General features: G+C 44.5%; 1 protein-coding gene across 4 annotated transcripts in view; it reads right to left on the bottom strand.

The window, feature by feature from the left end:
- Positions 1-9,779, bottom strand: part of unm_hu7910 (un-named hu7910) — a 37,458-nt gene extending 27,679 nt beyond the window's left edge. For 2 of the 4 annotated variants that reach the window (XM_083902077.1, XM_083902075.1), the window contains exons 1-6: positions 9,642-9,779; positions 7,124-7,297; positions 6,989-7,039; positions 5,439-5,636; positions 3,862-3,906; positions 3,651-3,719 (exon numbers count right to left, since the gene is read on the bottom strand). In XM_083902077.1, the coding sequence (XP_083758203.1) occupies positions 3,651-3,719; positions 3,862-3,906; positions 5,439-5,636; positions 6,989-7,039; positions 7,124-7,297; positions 9,642-9,681 (577 nt within the window). In that variant the 5' untranslated portion in view covers positions 9,682-9,779. The remainder of the gene's footprint in view (positions 1-3,650; positions 3,720-3,861; positions 3,907-5,438; positions 5,637-6,988; positions 7,040-7,123; positions 7,298-9,641) is intronic. The other 2 variants (XM_083902076.1, XM_083902078.1) reach the window with 2 other exon arrangements.
- Positions 9,780-23,657: the final 13,878 nt, after the last annotated feature.

A 23,657-nucleotide genomic window follows, 5' to 3' on the forward strand; every position in this document is an offset into this window, starting at 1 on the left:
TTTTTCTCTCCACTGATGCCTAGTGTTTGCTCATTGTGTGAATTGTTGGGTTTCTCTGCTCTGCATGATGTTGTCTATGTACAGTGCCTTGAGATAATGTATGTTATGATTTGGCGCTATACAAAGAAAATTTAATTGAATTGAATTAGGAAAAAACTAAACATAATAAAGTAAAATCAACGAGCCATAGGAAAAAACTTAAACCCATATTATTTGTTAACGTATGACAAATGCGTCCAAAGAGCAACAAGTGTATCAATCTTTAAGCTTTGATTGTCACTGTATGTGACTGTATCAGACTGAGTCTGCTCTCCAGGGACATCCAACAAGGATCTAGCCAAACACTGCCAAACTGTAGATCAGTTAAAAAGACTTAGCAATCGTAAAAATGTGGGTTAATCGCCAACAATTAGAAATGTCTAAAATCTCAATATTTAACAGAGGATTCTGGTCCAAGACTGGCATCACAAACCCTGCCACTGTTTTCAGTTCAGAGACTGTGTCAGACGGAGTCTGTGCTCAGGTCATGGAGGAAATACTGAAATTCTTTTTTTAATTAACTGACACTGAAAACAACTGCTTTACAAGTCACTAGTCACTTGTTTGTGTGTGTAAAACGAAGTCACCGCAGTTTCAAGCAGCAAGATACTTTTAGTAGTAGATACTTTTTTTGTAGTAGAAATGTAACCTAAACTGTGCCGAGCCGTGCCGAGTTGAGCTGGGACTACTAGTGGAAATGCGCCATTACATGTAAAACTTCAAACAATATTTCATTGACATGTGTTTTACAACTTCAGTGTATAAGTTATGGCTAGCCTGGGTTTCTGAATTCTTGACTTCGATGTCAGAGTTCAGGCATAAATGGAAACGCAGCAGAATGATGATGATAAAATGAAACGCTGATACTGATAAGTGCCAAAATCCTTGGTCGCCAATTGGTCATCCCCTAATCCAGATCAGGTTTAGTCCTGCAGTAGAACCCGAACATCAGGTCTTGGATCAACATGTCTCATAAAAATAAAGTTTAATAAGTCCTCAGAATTTGGAACGTTCAAGGTCATGTTTTTGTGTTTTTTTTATTTTTATTTTAAAACATAGGAACAGAGCGTTATCATCCACTGGTAAAAGCTAAAAATGGCTAACCCGAAATATGTTTGAATTCTCAACTGCGTCGAAAGGAACTCACTCCCAGTTTCCCAGTTCCGACGTCCAAATTCAGGTATAAATGGAACACAACAGAATGATGTTGCGATTGTTAAAATAAACGCTGATACCAATAATCGGCCAAATCCCTAAAATCAGCCTTGTGTATAATTAGTTGACACATAGTCCAGATCCAGCTTCAGGTCCGGGCTCCTCCTCCAGTGGAACCAGTCTACAACAGTCTGGTCCAGGTCCCTGCCTGGTTCTCATTGGTTGACAGAGGGACCAGGGAGCCTCATTACGGGCTGTGGCTCTGCCTCCCGTCTTCTCATTGGTTCTGGAGGTCCAGTGGGAGCCCTTTAACCTCATCATCATCATCAGAGGAGGAGGAGGTGGCCCCGCCCTCATTCTCCTCCCCCTCGCCTCTCTCTACAGGCAAGGACACTACATCATAGAGGAAGGTGAAGAAGCCAAAGATCCAATCAGAGCCCTCCTCAGCTAAAATATCGATAACGTCCTCGAGCGACTCGGTATTTGCGCTGCCGCCACCATCTTTGGTCAAGCCTGACGGAGGAGAGAGAGGGAGAGAGAGGGAGGAAGGGAGATAAGGAGAAAACAGAAAGGGTGCAGGAGAGACAGAAGGATGAAGGAAACAGGACACATCGAGGAAGGATGGAGGGAAGGAAGGAGAATAATCGCAACAAAAAGTGCAACAACGATGATGATGATGAGAGAGAGAGAGAGAGAGAGTCAGTGAATTAAAGTGACGAAACCACAGACATGAAAGAAGCCTCAACTTCCTGTCTCGCTTGCGTCAGGCGACGAAACCGACATTTTCAGTTTCACAAAGATCTAAAACCTCACAATCGAGTTCAGACTGACTTCCTCCACAGGCTCTGAAGCCCCGCCCACATTTGTGCCAAAGCACACAAACGTGAAAGAGCAACAAAAAAACAAGGTTTAGTACCAACACAGTGTTAATGTGGATGGACTCTGTGAGCGCCCCCTGCTGAGAATCAGCATATGACAGGCAAAACATATTCAAAATTAACCAAAAACAGATTTTCTCCTCCAGTGTTCAGTCTAATCTGGGGCCGTGCACTATTTTTATAATAATTTATAAATTTTTGTGTGTTCTTAAAAAGTTGAACATTTTCTGCTTTCTTTGCTACATAAAACAAATAAAATCCTTAAAACTTTATTAAAATAAAAACGGAGTCATTTTGTGTTGAACAAAAACAAGACAGTTGAGAGAGGGCTGTCAATTTTCCTCTATAATCCCATTCCTTATAATTTAAAAAAAAATTATAATGAATTATTCCATTTTAACTGAATATCATGTGGTTGTTCTGTCCACTGGGTCATGCATGCCGCCAGTGTCCCAATATAATAGCAAATGTCCATGGTGATGGTGAACACGACTCACGTTCTACTCTTTCGAGTTTGTTGAGAATTATATCTTTCAGCTCCCATTCCTCGTCTATGAAATGTGCGGTGACTGTCGCGTATGCTTCCGTGGCAACTCTGTCGCTGACGGTTGCGCGGCTAATAACTGTGCACCTTCGCTCAAGCTCTTGAAACGGGACCCCTGCGATTTTAATCAGTCCCATGTCTTTGCAAATAAAGAGTACAAGTTTGTCATAATAGTGTTCTGATGGGCAGCTGTAAACCCCGCGATGTGGAGGGACTCAAAAAAGACGTAATACGACACCACATTTTAACACTTGTATTTATAAAAAATACACATTCGAATAGTAATTACAGCATTCGATTATCATTGATTTTTTTGATATTCCAATTATATTCAATCGTCAGGTTTGATCCACATTTGTCAAATTTTCAAACATTTCAACTAAACGATGGAAATTTCTTATCTTACCATTTCAAAGACAATTTTATGATTTTTTCAGAGCTTCAAAAACTGTTTTGTGAAAGAAAACCAATGTGTTGTTGATTATTTCCTTATTCTGAGTTTTCACCAATTAAAACCGGTTTCTCAGATTTTTCATCTTATTAAATGTGAACATTTACTGGTTTTCAACTTCATATAACAAATACATTTCCCACACCAAAGTCCATAGAGAAAAGCAGAGATTTAAGCTTGCAGGGACACAGTAGCTGCTGGACTACTTCTGCCTTGTGTGGTCAATTTGTGTAACTGATTTAAACCTGAACAAAGGAATTTTAATGCCGAATCGATAAAATAAGACATTTGAACTTAGTGATGGAAGCAGCAGTGGATCAACAACTCTGCTGTGATGTTAAAATCACTGATTTTCTCAACGGGGTTTGGTGTGGGAGAGTGAGCGGTTTACAAATGTCAATTTCACATAATGTGTGAATGTTTTCAGTGTGTGAATATGACCATAAACCCATCAACAGGTGACGTCACTCACACATTCAGCCGTGGTTTAGTGTCACTGTTTAAACCTGAGCCACTGACATGTCTGTATACCACAAGTCTCATGCACACACAAGCAGCAAACTGAGCGTTCAAATCCACTCACCAAGCAGGACTTTAGCATCATCCATGTCAAAGTCTCCATCTCCGTCTGAGTCGTAGGCCTTCAGTTTACCTGTGGGACCAAAACAGAGTTAAAATAAAAATACATAAACAAAAACAGGAATGTGAAAAGTGGATGATAATTTACAAACTATGAAAATGAACGGAAACAGAGATCAAAATATAAGTTTGCAGCAAGACCAAATTAGTGTTACCTTGCAAAACCTCAGAAAAGTTTGTGTGAAACTCCTTCGCTCTGGCTGCATGCAGAGAGAAGAGGAGGAGGAGGAGGACAGAGAAGGTACAATCATCACCAGAGAGGAAAAAGCCTCACTTCCTTTCATCTCTTGTGTTCACAGACAGAGGAGAATAGTCTGTGGTTCATTTATCATCTTCACACACAGTTTCTCTTTATGTTTAAGGGAAGTCGATCAAGTTTCAGCTGCAAAAATACACAGTCAGTGTGTGTGTGTGTGTGTGTGTTTGTGTGTGTGTGTGTGTGTGTGTGTGAGATACAAAAAAGAAGAACAATCAGTTCTAGTTAATACGAGGCTAATTATGACTGCACCCATTTCCCTGAAATGTGATGTGCATTTGAGAAGCAGCAGCAAACAAAATGGCAGCAGTGGTGGACAGACTTTTCCTTGTATAAACTGAAGTTTGCAAACCACTCACTCTCCCACACCAAAGTCCATAGAGAAAATCAGTGATTTTAACATCACAGCACACAGGAGTTGTTGATCCACTGCTGCCTCCATCATAAGTTCAAATGTCTTATTTTGACAATTCGGCTTTACAAATTGTGAATTTGGATTTACCTCAGTGACACAAAGTGACCACACGAGGCAGCAGTAGTTACAAGCAGTAGTAGGAGTGGTTTACAAACAGTTTCTTGTTGGAAAAGTCTGTCTAACAGTGAGATAAATGTTCTTATACTGTAGATATTAAAGACTTTGACTTAAACTGACAGATTTGTCAACAGCAGGGGGCGCCAACACTGTGCTACTACCTCATACAAACACACTTCACAGGGTATCTGCAGGTTTCAGCAAGTCAAACTGAAGACTTTTTAAGACCTTTTTAATGCCACCTTGAATAAAATTCAAGACCGAAAACACTATAAATAAAGGCGATAGTTGGGGAATCATGCTGTATTATATATAATTGGCGTAGTTCCAAATGCTGCTCTCAGGTCAGTGCTAGTAGCAGCGCGGACCACTGTCTGCAAACAGAGGTGCAAAACTGGGATGGTCTGTTTGTGGCTCCTGGCGGTTGTGTGCTTATCGCACTTCACGTGACTCGACAGCCTTCACCCCCATGGTGCCGAGCTTGAGCTCAATTTGCACAGAATGCATCTGGCCTCGTTGGTTGGCAACAGACGTGAGCCAACTTGGAAAACAGACGTTGTCCAGCCAACTCTCAGTAAATTTGCACTTATCCATAGTTGCAGACTAGCTAGCAAGCATGCAAATAGCCTTTTATATGAGCAACTCTCTACATCTCCTTCTTTGTCCCGCGAGAAAAAGGAAAAAAATATTAAATATTAAATAGTCCTGACCCCAAAAAATATAAGACTTTCGAGCATATAACATTTCGAATTAATTTAAGACATTTTAAGGTCTTAATTTTAGATACATGATTTTAAGACTTTTCAAAGATGCGCACCCTGACTTCAGCATCAAAAAGACAGTAGAAGAATAGAAGATGGTGTCCACGATCCTGCACACGGAGCTGTACTCAAACTAAAATCACTATTGTTTTTGTTGTTGTTGAAGTCATCTTGTTTACTCACCGATGACGCCGTCATAGTCCACAATGTCAAAGTAGACCACAGCCATGGAGGTCCACACTCCTAGCAGAGACAGGACCACAAACCAGGTGACCATGGAGTGTTTGGAACCTCCTCCTCCTGCGTCTCCTCCTCCTCTTCCTCCACTGCTGCCTTCCGTCTTCTTTCCATTCTTACTTTCCACAGGTGGCACTTTGGCCTCTGAGGACAAACACACAATCATTTAAGTTACACGATGAGCTGCAAGGACAAAGTCAGTGAAGTTCGTAATCTAAGGTTAGGTCGTTTTGATCAGAGAGTTAACGACAAAAGAAACACAAAGCATATAATCTGATTTGGCTAGTTAAGGCGAGAGTATAACAATTAATATAACTGCCTGACAGTCATATTATATATTTTTTAATCTCAATGTTAACTTCATTTTTCAACAGTAAAGAGAGAACATGGCTGCCAGTAGATAATTTTAGAAGACTCTGCAAAGACAATCTGTGTCAGTCTACGATGTCTTAAGACGTTCATGTCTTTATCTCACTGTAAGACAGACTTTTCAAAAGTTTCTAAACCACTCATTCTCCCACACCAAAGTCCACATCAGTGGAAAAATCTGTGATTGTTCAGGGACACAGGAGCTGCTGGTCTACTGCTGCCTTGTGTGGTCAGTTTGTGGCACTGAGGTAAATCCAAATTTGTGATTATTAATGCTGAAATGTCAAAATAAGACATTTTAATTCAGTGATGGAGGCAGCAGTGGATGTTTAAATCACTGATTTTCTCTATGACGTGAACATGTTCTGAAGACATCGTAGACTTAAGCCAATGTAGATGATATAACAGGTGATTTTTGTTAAATTGTCTAAAATCAGTTTTTCCTTGTTTTCCTTGCTGGCGTCCATGTTTTCAGCGAACTATCCCTTGTAAATATTGCACATATTTGCTCAATTAAAATCAATAAAACACATTTAAAATGTTTCATGCAGAATCTCTGTCTCTGCAACAGCTGTGACCAAAACCTAAAAAGGTTTCAATATAAATGGAGAGAGGAAGAGGAAAAAGATAAGACCTGTCAGGAGCTGTAAAAAGGGCAGAGTGACCCAGAAATACAGCGAGGGACATAGATTAAACATGGGTCTAACACACAGAGAGAGAGAGAGAGAGGGAGGGAGAGAGAGGGAGAGAGGGAGAGCGAGAGAGAGAGCAGCTGCTGATCGTCCAGTTCTGTCTGTAGTCGATGACAGCAGCTGTAATACGTGGCAGTAATAAATCCATCAAAATTTCTTCCTTGGATCATAAACTACATCATCAGAAATGTTCATCCCATTCTTTGATTTACATGTTTAAGTAAAAGACAAATGCAACCGAAAAACAAAAATCTCTCATCATAACTTCATAAAACGTTAGAGCCAACTCTGAGTGAAAGGCTTTTATTGTGAAAATCAGCTGCAGGATGTAAAAGCTCAAATCAAAGCAGAAAAAAACAAAAGCACACACAGTAAACCAAAACCTGTTACAAGTAGATGCTAACCATGCTAATCCATGCCAAACCAGGCTCCTACCTGAGTCAGCAGATGTGACCTCCTCCTTCATCTCCTCCTCATTAAAAACCCCTGACCAACACAAACCAGGCCGAATGAGAACCAAGTCCAAACTGAACCCAACTGGGTCATTTACACCTCCACTCACTGTCATACCTGTCTGCTGAGCCACAGTCTCCTCCTCCTCCTCAGCACTGACCTCCTCTACCCGAGCTGAGGAGGGCGAGTAGAAGGAGGTGCCACAGCACTGATTGCGCTGCATGGACTGAGCGAGTCCAGAACCAAAAAACCCAGATATAGACAATTTCAAAACCAAGTCGGAAAAAAAAACTACAAGGAAAAACAGAAGTTGAATTAAAACAGAAGAGACAAAAATGGCATGAACTAAATCATCTAAACTGATCACGAATGGTTCAAATGGACAGAGAAAAGGCTGCTGCTGCTGCACTGATTGTGTCGAGCTGAAGTCTGAACCTGATCCACACTATTATTAGAGCTGACAAACCCAGGGACGAGTGTGTGTGTGTGTGTGTGTGTGTGTGTGTGTACAGATGCCAGAGAGGACAGAAGTACACCAAATAACCTTGATACTTTGTTTGTCCACACACACACACACAATCTCACCTCTCTCAAAATCTAAACTCCATAGAGAAAATCAGTGATTTTAACATCACAGCACACAGGAGTTGTTGATCCACTGCTGACTCCATCACTAAGTTCAAATGACTTCTTTTATGACTTCAGCATTTTTAAATATTCATTCAGGTTGACCTCAGTGACTCAAAGTGACCACACGAGGCAGCAGTAGACCAGCAGCTCCTTTGTCCCTGCGAGCTAAAATCACTGATTTTGAGTGAGTGGTTTACAAACTTCAGTTTCTGTTCTGAAGATAAAACAGACTTAAACTGACAGAGATTTTATTAGATGAGTTTTTTTTAAGTGCCTGGTTCACTTGAGAAAACCCCATTTTACTTCAGTGCACAGTGTGCATTCTGTGTTTGTTGTGCTGTTTTCCCTGTCCAAGAATGACAGATGCAAATTAGCTGCAAGCTAACTCTGGTGCACCTACTTTTAATCGCAAATAGTTCCAGTCAAAATAAACACATTTTCAGAGGAGGAGCTGAGCAAATCCATTTTCCTCCATTACTACAGCTCCACTGGGACTTTTTTCATTGTCCCTGACGACAACAAAGAGGAACAATGATACGTGCAGAGAAAGAACATTTGGAGACAATGGCTGATAAGAGTTTTTCAGTGACTAACACAAGCTACAGTTTGCATCACGTGAATAACTAGAGTGAATGCTGGCCTGCTTCCTGCATACACTGCAGGTAGGTCAGGGGAGACGTGCAGTTCCACATTTAAGAGTTGAGGTATATTCTGATGCATCATTTCCTGTCCTGAAAGGCAGCAACATCAAATTACATGGTTCACACGCCTTTCCGTGGTCAAATTCAAGCACTTTCAAGCACGGTTAAGGTTATTTGTCAGGCCTTTCCAGCACCTTGATGTTTAATGATGTCTAAAATCTGTTTTTCCTGACCCTGCAAAATTAATCGCCCCCTTGGGAACAAATAAAGACATGGATTGATTGATTTATTGATTGTATCCCACATCCATCTAACATGTCAGTGCCCCAAAGAAGCATTTCACACATCCTTAGCAAAAATAAAACCTGTACATTACCAATACCTGCCATAAATGTATGTTAACTTCTGTGAGTCAGTGATCTTCATTATATATAGATATATAGATATATCTATATATCTATATATAACTTTAAAGGCGTTTATCAGGTACATACTATGCATTAATGTCATTACAAGTTTTTATAATATTTTCTCTGACACTGGTTATCACTCGTTTATTATTCGTTTAAGATCAAAATGCCTGATTTATTTTAGTGTATGCGTTATGTGCGTTTAACACGTACACACTACACAGATATCACAGACGTGTTAATCACGAACGGTTATCTAAAATCTGAGTTGTTAGCTGCTGTGAGCAGGCTATCACTAGCGGTGTTAGCTTAGCAGGGCCACTTCCATTATATCACTGGGCAAGCGAGATGGTGATCGGTCACACGGAGCATCCATGAGTAAAAACTGTCATAATATTTTTGTTGGACAATGTAGTTCATCCACCTCCTGGATTTATGTACGACAACAGCTAGCAATGCTAGCTTATGTAGCCTTAAATATGAAATTGGACTCCGTTTGAAATTCTTCTAATTGTATATGATTTCATTAACTGGCAGGATAATCGCCTGAAAAGACACAAACTATGACATCATTAAGAACACACGCGTAACGCCTCTCAGGTCGGCATAAGTTGAATGTGTGAACTGATTTTAATTTTACGACAATTTGAGTTTGACTGCTGGTTGACACTGCTTTCAGGCACCCGGTTGTACACGCCGTTAAGGAGCAGGAGAAGACCATGGGAACGGAGCAGCAGATAAAGCTGCGTGTAACCGTTTCTCGGTTATCTATTGTGTTGTAATGTAAACCGTAAAGAAGAACACATTTTTAAATTATCCCACAACATGTTCGCTTTCATTTTGATTAGCATACACGTTTAACATCAGAGATAGACAACTTTAAATAGATTGATTTTAAACGGGATTTCGTACTGATGACACGAAAAGGCGCAGTAGACTGTTTACTTTACTGACCTTTTTTCTGGTGAATTTTCGGGGTCTTTCTTTGCGCCATTGCGTCGTAAATTACCCACAGCGGGTTTGTCAGTTGTGCAGGTACGAACTACGAGGCTAACGTTGCTGTAATGACGTGAAAAACTGAAACGAAGTGGACACTGCCGGCCTCTCTCCTGCCCGCACTCTCATTGAAGAAAACACAAGTCGAACACAAAATCACGTCCTCACTTGGAAACCAGCAAAGCCACAGTCCATAGTAACCGTGATTGACGTCGTATTCCACCAATCACAGCCGTACAAACAGTGAGTAGGCGTTCCCAAAGGCGGGCTCTTGGAGATTTTACCCAATCACGTTACGGCACAGCTTCCCGGTGTCGTCCCTCTCTTAGAAGAGGAGTGAAATAACGCAAGGCAGAGGAGGAAGAGGAGTTACATTTAACACATAACATATTTAACTTTATTTGTATCGCTCACGTTCGCAAACAGTGGATTTTTTATAATTATTTTAATGGCAAAGACGCGTTTTCTGTCACATGGAAAAAAGAGGACGGATGTTAACCATCACATACGAAGTCATAATATATTATTATTATTATTATGACGACTTAGTAATGTTATATTTACATTATTATGACTTAGTATCTCATTATTATCAATTAGTATCTCATTATTATGTCGTTTCGTCAGGCTTCTTTCTACTTCAGAAGCTGACAAGATGATGATGCAGAATGAGACTCTTTATTCTGTTAGTCAAGTGTCAATTCTGAACGCTGCAGATCGCCTGGGAGAGCTTCAGCCGAATTCCCCAGAAGCTCTGACCCTCCGTGAGCAAGACCCCACTTTTAAAGGTTACCTGCTCCTCCTCCTATACATCACGTTGTGCACTGCGGTCACGCCAGCCGTCTTTCGTTAGCCCGTGGCCGAGCCAGCCGCTCCAACATTTGCTCTTGAAATGTTGGAGCGGCTGGCTCGGCCACGGGCTTTTAGCTCAATAGCTTCCAGGTCATGTAACCTAATGACTTGAAATGTGTGCAGAAACATAGTTCTAGACTGCCTAGTCAGGACAAACCTTTTTTGATTCCATTTGAATACCTCCCATATTTTTTTAATACATTTTTTAATGCAAATATTAGCATTTTAGCTCAATAGCTTCCAGGTCATGTAACCTAATGATTTGAAATGTGTCCAGAAACATAGTACTAGACTGCCTAGTCAGGACACACCTTTTTCAAATCCATTTTAATACATCCCATATTTTTTTATCAATTTTTTAATGTAAATATTAGCATTTTAGCTCAATAGCTTCCAGGTCATGTGACTTAAAAACTCAAAATCAGTGCAGACACATAGTACTAGACTGCCTAGTCAGGACACACCTTTTTTTTTTATTCCATTTGAATACCTCCAATATTTTTTTTATAAAATTTTTAATGCAAATATCAGCATTTTAGCTCAATAGCTTCCAGGTCATGTAACCTAATGACTTGAAATGTGTGCAGAAACATAGTTCTAGACTGCCTAGTCAGGACAAACTTTTTTTGATTCCATTTGAATACCTCCCATATTTTTTTAATACATTTTTTAATGCAAATATTAGCATTTTAGCTCAATAGCTTCCAGGTCATGTAACCTAATGATTTGAAATGCGTCCAGAAACATAGTACTAGACTGCCTAGTCAGGACACACCTTTTTCAAATCCATTTTAATACATCCCATATTTTTTTAATCAATTTTTCAATGTAAATATTAGCATTTTAGCTCAATAGCTTCCAGGTCATGTGACTTAAAAACTCAAAATCAGTGCAGACACATAGTACTAGACTGCCTAGTCAGGACACACCTTTTTTTTTATTCCATTTTAATACCTCCCATATTATATATATATATATATTTTTTAGCTCAATAGCTTCCAGGTTATTTCAGCTGCTGACCCAAAATCAGTGCAGGATCACACTTGCTTCATGAGACACATTATTTCTTTCTTTAAAAAAAAAAAAAAAAAAATATATATATATATATATATATATATATATATATATATATATATTTTTTTTTCATACATTCAATACCCACGTTTTATATTGAAAACCGGAAGTTTCTATACGCTGCAGTAAGCAAGCCAACATGCTGACTTTCCCAGTTGTCGCAAAGTATTTGCCATAGTGTTGGCAGTAAGGGCGCACCTGAAATGTTGGAGCGGCTGGCTTGACCACGCGAAAACGAAAGACGGCTGGCGTGACCACAGTCCTTGTGCCCTTATTAGTCACTGACCTTCAGTCTTCCATAGGGACCAGATCACTGACCACACAAGGACAAATGCCTTACCTATGCATCCACTTTATGGTCAACCGAAGATCAAAAAAGGCAATGTTCAGGTACGGCCTGCAGGCTTCCGTCGTAAACTTAATTAGAAAAGCACTCTGAGATCGCAGACCTCCACCGAGGCAGCTCAGCCCCACACAAAATAGCAATAAAAATAGTGATAGTGTCTACAGATCACACCCAAAATTCATAATTACTTGTTCCTGGTCGCCACGCGGACATTTCCTGAAAATTTCATCCATATCTGTCCACGGCTTCTCGAGTTACTGTATGTTGCTAACAGACAAACAAACAAACAAACAAACAAACAAACAAACAAACTTCGACGAAAACATTATAAGGCATAGTGAACCTAGTTATAATGTGGACCCAGACTTATAGTCAACATATTGGCTGTGTTAATGTGTCTAAGACACTTCAATTATGACTTAGTATCTCATTATCATGACTTAGTATCTCAAAATTATTATGACCTAGCACATAGAGATAAATATCAAGTGCTGTCTGAAGTTGTAAAAATTTGTTAATTGTTAAATGTTATATTTGCAGAATATGGTCACGGCTAACAGTTGAGCTAATTTGTCAGAAAATTAACGAACATTACAGCGAAATTACGCCGGAATTTGCATTGCTGCCCAAAACGAAGAAAGTAGCATGTTTAGTGTGTTAAAACAAACAGCCAAATGTGTTGCAGTTATTTGCCACAGGCGAGAGTGACGGTTAAAAACTCATTTAAATCAGTTTTTCTTTGGAGCAGGAGGAATGAAGTGTGTGTGGCAGTCGCTCCTACAAACTGTCCCTTTTAAATTTGTAGGCTACTGTAAGCGTCAACTTCACACACAAAAAAACATGGCTCAGTTCTTCTTCACATGAGCGTAGAGGTCCTCGTGGTCTTCAGTGGACGTGGACACTTCTACCTGTGTCCTGCTGCTGTCCTCTGTCCTGCTGGACTGCTAATTTCTCCAATTAGAGAAGTTTTCTACATCTGTGTTTTCGTACGACTGTAGTTCGATCTCATTGCCCCCTGCTGGACTCTATGTGAAGCAGAGGTGAAAGTGTGAGGTGGAAGTACATGTCCCAGAAAAACACATAAAAGAATAACTTAAAAGACTCATTTTATGTTTTCTTACCGGAGTCTGTTGGACAGTTGGACTTGCCGACTTATAATGCCTGAAAGACGTGAAAATAGTTCAAATAAAAAGAACAATGAGATCGCTGGAAGAGGTTCGCAATCCCCACCAAACACAGATGACGACGACGCAAATGAGAACCACGAACCCAACGATTATATGACGATCAGGAACAGGGGTGGAGTGGGACAAAAATTTGGCCCTGGACTTTTTGGTCCAGACCGGCCCACTACAATCCGTGCACAGATATTGTGCCAATTCGCCCCGTTTATGTACATACAAACACACAAGCTCTTAATGACACCACCATACTAAACAATATCCCTTTATATTCTATATTTTGGGAGATGTCATTATAGGTAGAAAGGATCAAAAACTGTGAAAATAGCAGATCTACATGCTCAAAACACATCACATTGCAATATGTGAGTTGTAGGCTTGTAGATCTGTGTGGCATCCTTTGATGAAAATATGAAATATGGCTTAAGTGGTTAATAAAAGCAACTAATTAATTAATCACCGTTTCCTCATCAATTCGGAGGCGAACAATCTTTCTTGTGCTCTCCACTTCTCTTGCATCCAGCTGACAGCGTCCTTTTGTGAATGCAGGGATCTTTTCCTTGGCACACACAAGTCTCACACTGTCCTTTATGTCAAAGCCACGATCGGCCAACACCAAATCCCCAGGTAACAGTTTGTCCAAAATCTCACAGTTATCAGTTGAACACTCTCATCGACATCGGGATACTGCGATCCAAGCGAGCCGATGCCTCGTTGTTATCTCGGATACTTGGTCTCCGTGGTTGCTTCTCCAAGTAGTAAAGTTGCGCTGTTACACCCCACAATACAGCAACAGTTTACCATGGTTGAGATAGTAACGCCAAATTAATCAAATTAAGACACACGACTAAGAGGGAGTACGTCTATAAACAGTGCACATTGGTCCGAGTAGCAGTAAAGAATGCCTCCAACATGGCGGCCACGCCAAATAATGACGTCACGGCGCCCAAGCCCTATAACACGAGACCACACAAAAACTCACAGAGATCGTACTGACTTTGCGAGATAATGCAATCTTTGCGAGATAACGTTTTTTTTTTTCCATGTCCTTAACAGGCTTCCGTAATAGACAGTTAAGCAACCGTTCTGAACCATTTATTTTAATGAGTGTTTATCCACACCATTCTAGAAGGCACATACCTGCTTAACATGGTATCACTGCCTCCTTCACATGGTCAGTCTTCTTTAGCACTTATTTCAGCCTCCTCCTGCACCATAAAGGCAGTGGTCATGGGAGCCTCACTCACTTATCACTCTCTGTCTGACTCATATCAAGGACCCGTTGCTGAAGCTGCAGCCTCGGTGCTGCTCGCCCCGAGAACATACGTGGGTGGGACTTCTGGGGCTCTGTAGCCTCTCATAGGACCATTGGGCTAGGTATTTTTTAGACAGACAAGCCACTGGGCCAATCATCACCTCTGTGCTGTGTCTGCAGCTGAGCACTGTGGGCCGCCGAGCCGATGCATGTCTCTCGCCGGGCCGGGCCGGGAGAGTTACACTAGTTACCAAGGCAAGGCAGGGCATGGCAAAAAAAGTTAAATAAAAAAAACCAAAAAACGGCCGTCACCGGCCCATAAGTGACCAGCCCACCGGGAAAAGTCCCGGTACCCCAGATGGCCAATCCACCCCTGGATGGTGTGTGTATTTATTGTCAGTGTGGACTCCCAGGTATTTGTAGTCCTTGACCACATCCACATCAACCCCTTGAATGAAAAGAGGGGTCACTGGTGTCTTCGACCTCCTAAAGTCCACAATCAGTTCTTTGGTCTTCGTCACGTTAAGCTGCAGATGGTTCTGCATGCACCACGTGACGAAGGGGTCCACTGCAGCCCGGTTCTCCGTCACCTCATCCCCTTTAATGCATCCAACTACCGCAGAGCCATCAGAGAACTTCTGAAGATGGGAGGTCTAGAGTCACTGGTGTAGAGGGTGAAAAGGAAGGGGGAGAGGACAGTCCCTTGTGGGTCCCCGGTGTTGGTGACCAACCTGTCCGACACACACCACCTGCTCCTGATGAGCAATCAGGAAAGCTCTTAAGCCGGAGCCGCCAGTTGACCAGTGTCAGATCGTTGTTTCCCACCAGTCCTCGTCTCTTCGTTTTCTGCTCAACTGGAGGCACCGAGCTTTGCCAGCGTTTCCCGCTACTCCTGGGATCCTCTCCGCTCAACTCTGTCCTCGAGTGAGTTTGTTCCTTGTTGGAACTCATCCACGAACATTGACTCTCGCCGAGAAGTTCCTGTCCTTCCCCGGCGCAGCTGCATCGGCGTTTCTCCTCACTCACTTCCTGTTTCACTTACCATCACCTTAGCTGTTACGAGTCAAATAAATATAATTGTTGATCTTATTATCTGTCTTTCTGTATTATCGGGTCCAGCCTAACTCCTAGCCGCTTCACCTTAAGTGAAGCGTAAAGCCCAATTTGTACTCCTGGGTAAAGTGCTCTACGTAGGTTACGCAGAACCCTCTGCATCGATTGGAGAGCCTGTTGTAGAGCCTCTGCGTCGTCTCCGGCTGCACAAAATATTTTTTAAGTGTCCGTCACTCCGTCAAGGGACAACGGGGACGGCAAGAGCTGCGATTGGTCCTCAGGACAGGTCGAGATAAGTTGCTCTGTGCCGGCCACAGTGCGCATCGAGGGTCCACAGAGGCGGATCATTATCATACATATCATCACCATTATTATTATGCTATAATCAAAATTCAAAAGTCAATATCAATATATTTTTTTATCAACAACCTCTGCTGCTGCTTGTATAAATGACTGTGTAGTTCTATAGACCTGTCATCACTGACTAACTGTCCTGGAAAAACTTATAACTTGACACAGTTGTATATCTGCTCCTGGTCTCCTTCTTCTGTCTCTACCTCATCTCCCTCTCTGTCCCCCTCCTCTCCTCTGTCCCCCATTTTTCCTTTCACCCCAATCGGTCGAGGCAGATGGCTGCACATCTTTGAGTCTGGTTCTGTCAGAGATTTCTTCTTCTGTTAAAAGGTTTTTTTTTATTGTTGGGTTTCTCTGCTCTGCATGATGTTGTCTATGTACAGTGCCTTGAGATAATGTTTGTTATGATTTGGCGCTTTACAAATACAATTGAATTGAATGAATGAGTATTTTTTGTAATTGCTCACCTTTACGACCTCGGCTGTTTCTAATCATCACAACATCTGCACAAATATATCACAATAAAAACGTTTTAATCAACTAAGAACATCGGTCATGCAATCATTCAATACCAATCAGAATTAAAATAATATTGAACCACATGTGATCACTGTAATATTTTAATGGAGGTTACTTAAACAAAGGTAACATATATCTATCATCTATCTATCCATCTATCATCTATCCATCTATCCAAAAAAGACATTTCAATAAAAATAAAAGCACATTTCACATGAATTGCATGAAACTAAGTTATGACTAACATGGCTCAGTTCACTTGAGCATAGATGTGCTCGTGGTCGTTAGTGGACGTGGACACATTGACCTGCGCATACACTGTGTCGTGCAGTTGGCCCCTGTCCTGTGGTGTAGGCGAGGAGGACGCCTCATTTCTCTAGGCGAAGTAAATCTCTCCGTAATGTATGTTTTCTCTGTCTGACTGTGGTTCAACGTGATCGCCACCTGCTGGATGCTGTTTAAAACAAAAGACGTGAGGTGGACGCGCTTGTCCACAAACCCAGAGAAATAAACGTACAACTCGTTTAACGTTTTCTCACCCGAGTCTGTGGGACAGGTGGACATTTAGACTTCAAATAACTGAAACACAGAAGTTTGAGTTAAAATAAATAGAACAGTGAAATCGCAAGAAATGGTTAGCAATGGATAGTAATAGTTAGCAATACTCACCAAACAATGATGACGACAATGCAAAAAAGGACCACAAACCCAGCGATTCCTCCGATGATCGGTTCCCACAGTCGAGATTTTTCTGACAGGGAAACAAAACGTTGGGTTACTCACGTAACCCCGGTTCTCTGATAACCGAGTGAGGTATCTCACTATGGGAAACGCCCTCTGGCGTGACCGATCATGGAAGCTCCAATGACACCACGTCTGTCATATGACAGACCAATCATCTCGAGATGCACGGGCCAGCTCGCCCCCCTTATAAGCGCACCTGTGCGCTGTACCCACCATTCTCAAGCGTATTTCTTCCACCCCACCTATGCAAGTAGGGCAGTGTTGTGAGATACCTCACTCGGTTATCAGAGAACCGGGGTTACGTGAGTAACCCAACGTTCTCTTTCAAACCTCCCTCGGTATCTCACTATGGGAGATATAGCCCACTCCCGGATTTGCATGCTCCGAAGCCCACAAAGCCGCGACCCACAGTGGGTCGACACCCTAAACCCTCCCAGGGGCTAGCACGCAATTAACCCGAACCCACACTCAGGACTGAATGAGCCAGAGAAGTCTTGGTCACATCCAGCCTGTAAAACCGAATGAACGTGTGTGGGGATGCCCAGCTGGCAGCGGCACAAATATCCCTCACTGATACGCCCCTGAACAGGGCCCAGGAGGTGGCCATACCTCTGGTGGAGTGGGCTCGAAGCCTCTCAGGGGGCTGCAACCCACGACTCTCGTACGCCAAGATTATAGCCTCCACAACCCAGTGTGACAGGCGCTGGCGCGTCAGGGCCCTACCCCTGTGAGAAGGAGCCCAGGACACGAAAAGCTGGTCGCTCTTCCTAAATTCCTTGGTCCTGTCCACATAGATGCGTAAAGCTCTCACAGGGGCTTTACGCGGCTCAAGTGCATTGAGCCGCTCTTCATCTCCTCCTGTAAACGGCGGTGGGTGAAAAGCGAGCAGCTCAAGTGTGGAACAGCTGTAGGCAGAATCCCTAACCTTAGGCACAAACGCCGGGTTAGGATGCAGCATCACCCTCCTATAATCCGCGGAGAACTGCAGACATGAGGTGTGCACAGACAAAGCATGTAATTCACTTATCCGTCTAGCTGAGGTCAAAGCCAGCAGCAGGATAGTCTTAAGGGAAAGTACCTTTAAATCAGCAAATTGTAACGGCTCGAATGGGAACCCTGAGAGCGCCTCCAGAACCGTGGGTAAATCCCATGACGGGACCAGAGGTTTATTCACGGGCCGCAGTCGACGCGCACCTTTCATAAACCTCCTAATTAGAGGATGCTGCCCGATAGGCGCACCTCCAAAACCCACATGACAAGCTGAAACAGCAGCCAAATAGACCTTAATGGTGGAAAAAGCTTTATCACCGTCGATTAAGTCCTGCAAGAAGCATAACACATCCGGGACAGAGCACTGAAACGGAATAATATCCTTAGCCTCACACCACCGCACAAACACGCTCCATTTATTATCATATAATGATCGCGTGGATGGCGCCCTCGCGCATTGAATAGTCTCAATCACCCTACAAGGGAGACCAGACTCGTGTAAATTCACCCTCTCACGTGCCAAGCCCAGAGAGCCAGCCTTTCGGGATGTGGATGAAAAATCTGCCCGCGCGCTTGTGACACCAGGTCCGCGCGTAACGGCAGCGGCCATGGCTGACCGTGGACAAGCTGCATCAGGTCCGCCATCCACGCTCTGCTGGGCCAGTAAGGAGCTATCAGGATTAGTGATAGCTGCTGTTCCCTCACTCTGATCAGAATCGGAGTGATGAGGCCGAGCGGGGGAAACGCGTAAAGCAGCCCGTTTGGCCACGGGTGCGCCAGTGAGTCCGCACCCAGCGGTGCGTTCCGGTCTCTTAACGAGAAGAACAGAGGGCACTGTGCGTTTTCGTGCGATGCGAAGAGATCTACGGACGCTCGGCCGAACCTCTCCCACACCCGGTGAAGCACCTCGGGGTTCAGTCTCCACTCTCCGTACAGGGGATTCCCCCTGGAGAGTAAATCCGCCCCGCTGTTCAGTACACCCGGCACATGCGCCGCGCGTAACGATAGCAGGTGCTCGCTGCTCCATAATATCAGACTCTGAGCCAGCCTGTGTAACCTCACAGAGCGCGTGCCTCCCTGCCTGTTTATGTAAGCCACGGCTGTCGTGTTGTCTGCTCTGATCAACACATGACACCTTCCTAGGAGAGGCAGAAAATGTTTGAGCGCCAGGAAAACAGCCAACAGCTCCAGGTAGTTTATATGCGCCTGGTGAAGCGTCGGGGGCCAGGTCCCGTTCACTGACCTGCCCTCGAAAACCGCTCCCCACCCCGTTAACGAGGCATCCGTTGTAACTGTCTTCCTCATCACCACGGCTCCCAGTGGGACGCCGGTAGTGAATATCCCTGGGTCTCTCCAGTAACGGAGAGCCAGGAGGCATTCCGGGGAAACCCTCACCATACGTCTGAGGTGACGTCGTGCGTCCAGATGTAGGGAGGATACCCAGCGCTGGAAATCCCTCATTTTCAGCAGCCCGTGCGGAACCACAGAAATTGACGACGCCATCAGCCCTGACAGCCGGAGACAGTCCCGTAAAGACACTGAATTTCCCCGTTGAAATAGAGCCAGGTGACGGCGAAAATTCTCCGCCCGAACCCGAGACAGAAAGACCCGAAACGAAACAGAGTTTATTTCGAGACCCAAATACTCGATATTCTGAGTGGGAGACAAAACACTCTTTGCGTGGTTTATACTGAAGCCTAAGCTGTGCAGCCTGGCTATCAGTCTCTGCGTATCTCTCTTCGCCTCCTCCCTGCTGGGAGCACAAAGGAGAAAATCGTCCAGATATGCAAACACTCTGAGGCCCGACGCTCGCATCGGGTTTAGGGCTGCTTCCACACATTTGCTGAAGACCCTCGGGGCTAATGAGAGCCCGAAAGGCAGGGTCTGATACTCGTAGGCTGCGCCTTTGAAAGCAAACCTGAGATATTTCCTGTGTGCTGGATATATGCTTATATGAAAATAAGCGTCCTGCAGATCCACAGAAGTGAACCAGTCGCCTGGTCGGATGGATCGGAACAGAACATTGTGTGTGAGCATTTTGAATTTGTATTTCCGGAGGTGTAAATTGAGGCAACGCAGATCTAGGATCGGACATAATGAACCTCCTTTCTTTGGGATGAGGAAATAACGGGAATAAAAACCCTGATTTCTCTCCCCCTCCGGTACTGTTCGAATCGCTCCTCGGCTTAATAGAGAAGATATTTCTCTCTCTAAAGCCTCCGCGGCTTCCCCCGTAGCTTCTGTCGGTAGCACCCCGTTGAAGCGAGGTGGCTTCATTGCAAATTGCAGCCTGTAACCCTTAACAACGGTTGTAAACACCCAGGGGTTGACTGCGCATGCGCTCCGCGTTGGTGAGACGCCGGCTGCTCAGATGACCGCGGCTGGGGCTCCTTATAACCGCTGCTGCGTCCTCTCGCCGCAGCCGCAAACCCATGACGTGGTGGCGGTGCGGTGCGAGGAGTGACCTTGCATGGAAGGCAGAGATCGAAGGCTTCTCCCTGCTTCTTCCTTAGGTCACTGGTTTGTTGCATGGCCGTAACAGCCTCACCAAACAAGCCCTTAGCCCTGGACGGGTCGAAAGGAGCGTCAATAATAACCTGTTTGTCCTGATCCGGCAGGCTGGAGAGGTTTAGCCAAAGTGCTCTCTCTCCTGCCACCGCAAGCCCCATGACGCGGCCGCTGCCTTGGACAGCACCTCTGGAAACCCGGAGAGTGAGATCTGTCACGACACATATCTCCTCCCAAATCTTCGGGCTTGGTGAGCCCTTGTCCAGGAGGAGACCCATCTCCTGAAAAAGCTCAGCCTGATAGGCCATCAGCAGAGTGACAACGTTTAAGTTTTTCACTGACTGGGCTGCTGACTTGTACACTTTCTGGTACATGGAGGCGGCGAAGCGCTCCGTCTTGCCCGGGAGGGCGGGGCCCGCCGCGGAGAGCGCGGAGCGATGGTTAGGGTGGAGGTGGGATGCCACCGCCTGCTCCACTGCTGGGGGGTCCCCAAGACCCCACTCCTCGTTGTTAACGACCTCCAGGCCAGAGAAACCCTTAACGGAAACTCTGTGGCGGAAAGGTTTATCCCAAAACCGCTTCATCTCCCTCATGCATGCTGGAACGGCAGGCATGACCTGATTCGTCGGTGTACGGCGAGAAGGCAGAATTTTCCCGTCATAAAGGTCCCTTTCCTCACCCTTGTCATCCGGTGACGCGGGCCAGTCGATACCCAGCCGGGATGCTGCCCGCTTACACACCTCATGCAGGTCGATCTCCGAAGGCGCAGGGGTGGGTTGGATTTCCCCGCTGACGGAGCTGGCGGGGCGGGATGTCTGGGCTGGAGGGAGGATGGCGTCCTCGTCATCATCCTCGTTCTCTTCGTTAAGAAGGTCCAGATTATCATCCTCCTCCACACACTCTCCTCCGTACTCGTCTTCCGAGTCGAGGAGCTGGTCGAACAGCGGTGGGAAGTCCTCCACCGGGAGGTTATCCCAGCTTGCGCTAGCTTTAGCCGGCTTCAGCTTAACCGCAGTATCGGAGAGACAGGGGTCGGCTTTAGAAGCGGCTGAAACTCTGAGGCGCCGCTGTAGGATCCTTGCTGGCATGTCGCTGCAGTGCTGGCAGCATTCGGAGTCCACGAGTGATGCTTGCGCATGCTGGACTCCCATACAAGCAATACAGAGAGGATGTGGATCTCTCCCTGAAATTGTAAAACCGCAAGAGGCCGGGCACTGGCGGGACTCGACGTCCTTCACCTTGCCGCTAGCCGTTGTCCCCTTAGAGGAAGCGGTAGTCATGATGACTAACCTCGACGGTCAGTTGCAGAAACACCACAAGCTAAACCCTGACGGCTAACGTTGCAGTAATACACACGGCTTTCGCAACGAAAACAGCGATAATAAAAAAACGATGAGCAATCCTGAATATAAAATATTCACGCTCGGTGACTACCTTTACGGCGCGTCTGAAGAGCAGTTAAATGAATATTCCGAAAACAGGAAAGCTGAGGATCTCGGTGATCTTCACGTGGAAGAAAGCGAGAATGGCGGGTACAGCGCACAGGTGCGCTTATAAGGGGGGCGAGCTGGCCCGTGCATCTCGAGATGATTGGTCTGTCATATGACAGACATGGTGTCATTGGAGCTTCCATGATCGGTCACGCCAGAGGGCGTTTCCCATAGTGAGATACCGAGGGAGGTTTGAAAGAGAACCAGAACGAGACACAGGGTGATTCAAAGAAGTCACAGTTTAACAATAAAAACGTAGTTTAACGTGGTTGTGTAACATAAGAACAGAAACAACATGATAAACAATGACAAACTGTAAAATGTCGAGCTATCAAAAATGTCTGGACCTAATTTTCCTGGAGTTGATTTGTTAAACAGCTTCAGCCAAAGGAAACGAGGAAACAGCAAAAGATCTTAACATCAGTGTTTACCTGTGAGCTGGATCTCTGCTGACCTGTGCTGACCAACAGCGTTAAATGCCTCGCAGAAATAAACGTCTCCCTCTGTGAATGTGATGCTGAGATCAGCTCCTTCAGCCAACTTCATGTCTCTGTCGAGGTTCCTCTTGAACCAGGAGAATGTGACAGAAGGTTTGGCTCTGCAGGAGCAGGTCATGTTCACCTGGTGACCTTCTGACCCACTGATGGACGCCACCGTGTCCCTGGGTGCATCTGGAGAAGACGTGAGAGTGAAGTAAGAGAGGAGGAGCATCGGACTGCTGAATCAAACTGAGATCATCTTAATCAAAACACTGCTGCGAGTCGTATCCGCCTCCCACTCCACCCCTCCCTTCCAGAGTCAAGGTTGCCAGAGCAGACATGTAACTCCGTCAGGAACGAGCGAGGAGCGAGCGTTTTATCATAAATGAGTGGCTCTAAGACACACAATTCTGTTCTCTGGGTAAAGATCAAGATGTATAATACTTTATGGTAACATTAGCTGTTGACTAGGGATGGATATATCAAATAGAATAACTTTATGCATGATATTTGACAGAACTGTCCTTCATTTTCACCTCCCCTTTTACAATGTTATATAGCAGGGCTGCCAACTTTGGAGAAAACCTTAGAGTGAGACGTCGTGGCAAATTACCACCACACACCCAATATATTTATTTATGGTAATATTTTATGAATCACAAGCTTATTAATGCTTTATACAATAATAAGGTAAATAATATGGACACTGTCCGGAATCAATCCTACAACCTTCCCGACACAAGTCCATCTATTTAACACTCTCTAACTAGGCTACCGCTATTATTTTCTCTTTACATGTCAGAAGAAGACGATGAGGTAAGACTAAAAGACGCATCTCTGTGTCTGAACTGCCGCTGCAGCCTGCGCCGAGCAGAACCAGCCACAGCCGCTGACAGAACAGAACTGCCGGTGGTCGGTGCTGTGGGGGTTGTGTCTCCGGGCAGACACAACCCCCGCAGCACCAAAGCGGCCGGGAGCGGCTGCCATACTGTTAGGTGCGTGGCAGCCATACTGTTCGGTGCGTGGCAGCCCCAAAACCGTTCGAACAGCTCAAAACACAGAACTCGACAGTCGAGCTATGATGCTAACTTAGTTAGCTGAGCTGAACTTACCTGTCTAGGAGAAGAAC

The sequence above is a fragment of the Microchirus variegatus genome (genome assembly GCF_963457635.1).
Source record: "Microchirus variegatus genome assembly, chromosome: 15".
Classification (NCBI taxonomy): Eukaryota; Metazoa; Chordata; class Actinopteri; order Pleuronectiformes; family Soleidae; genus Microchirus; species Microchirus variegatus.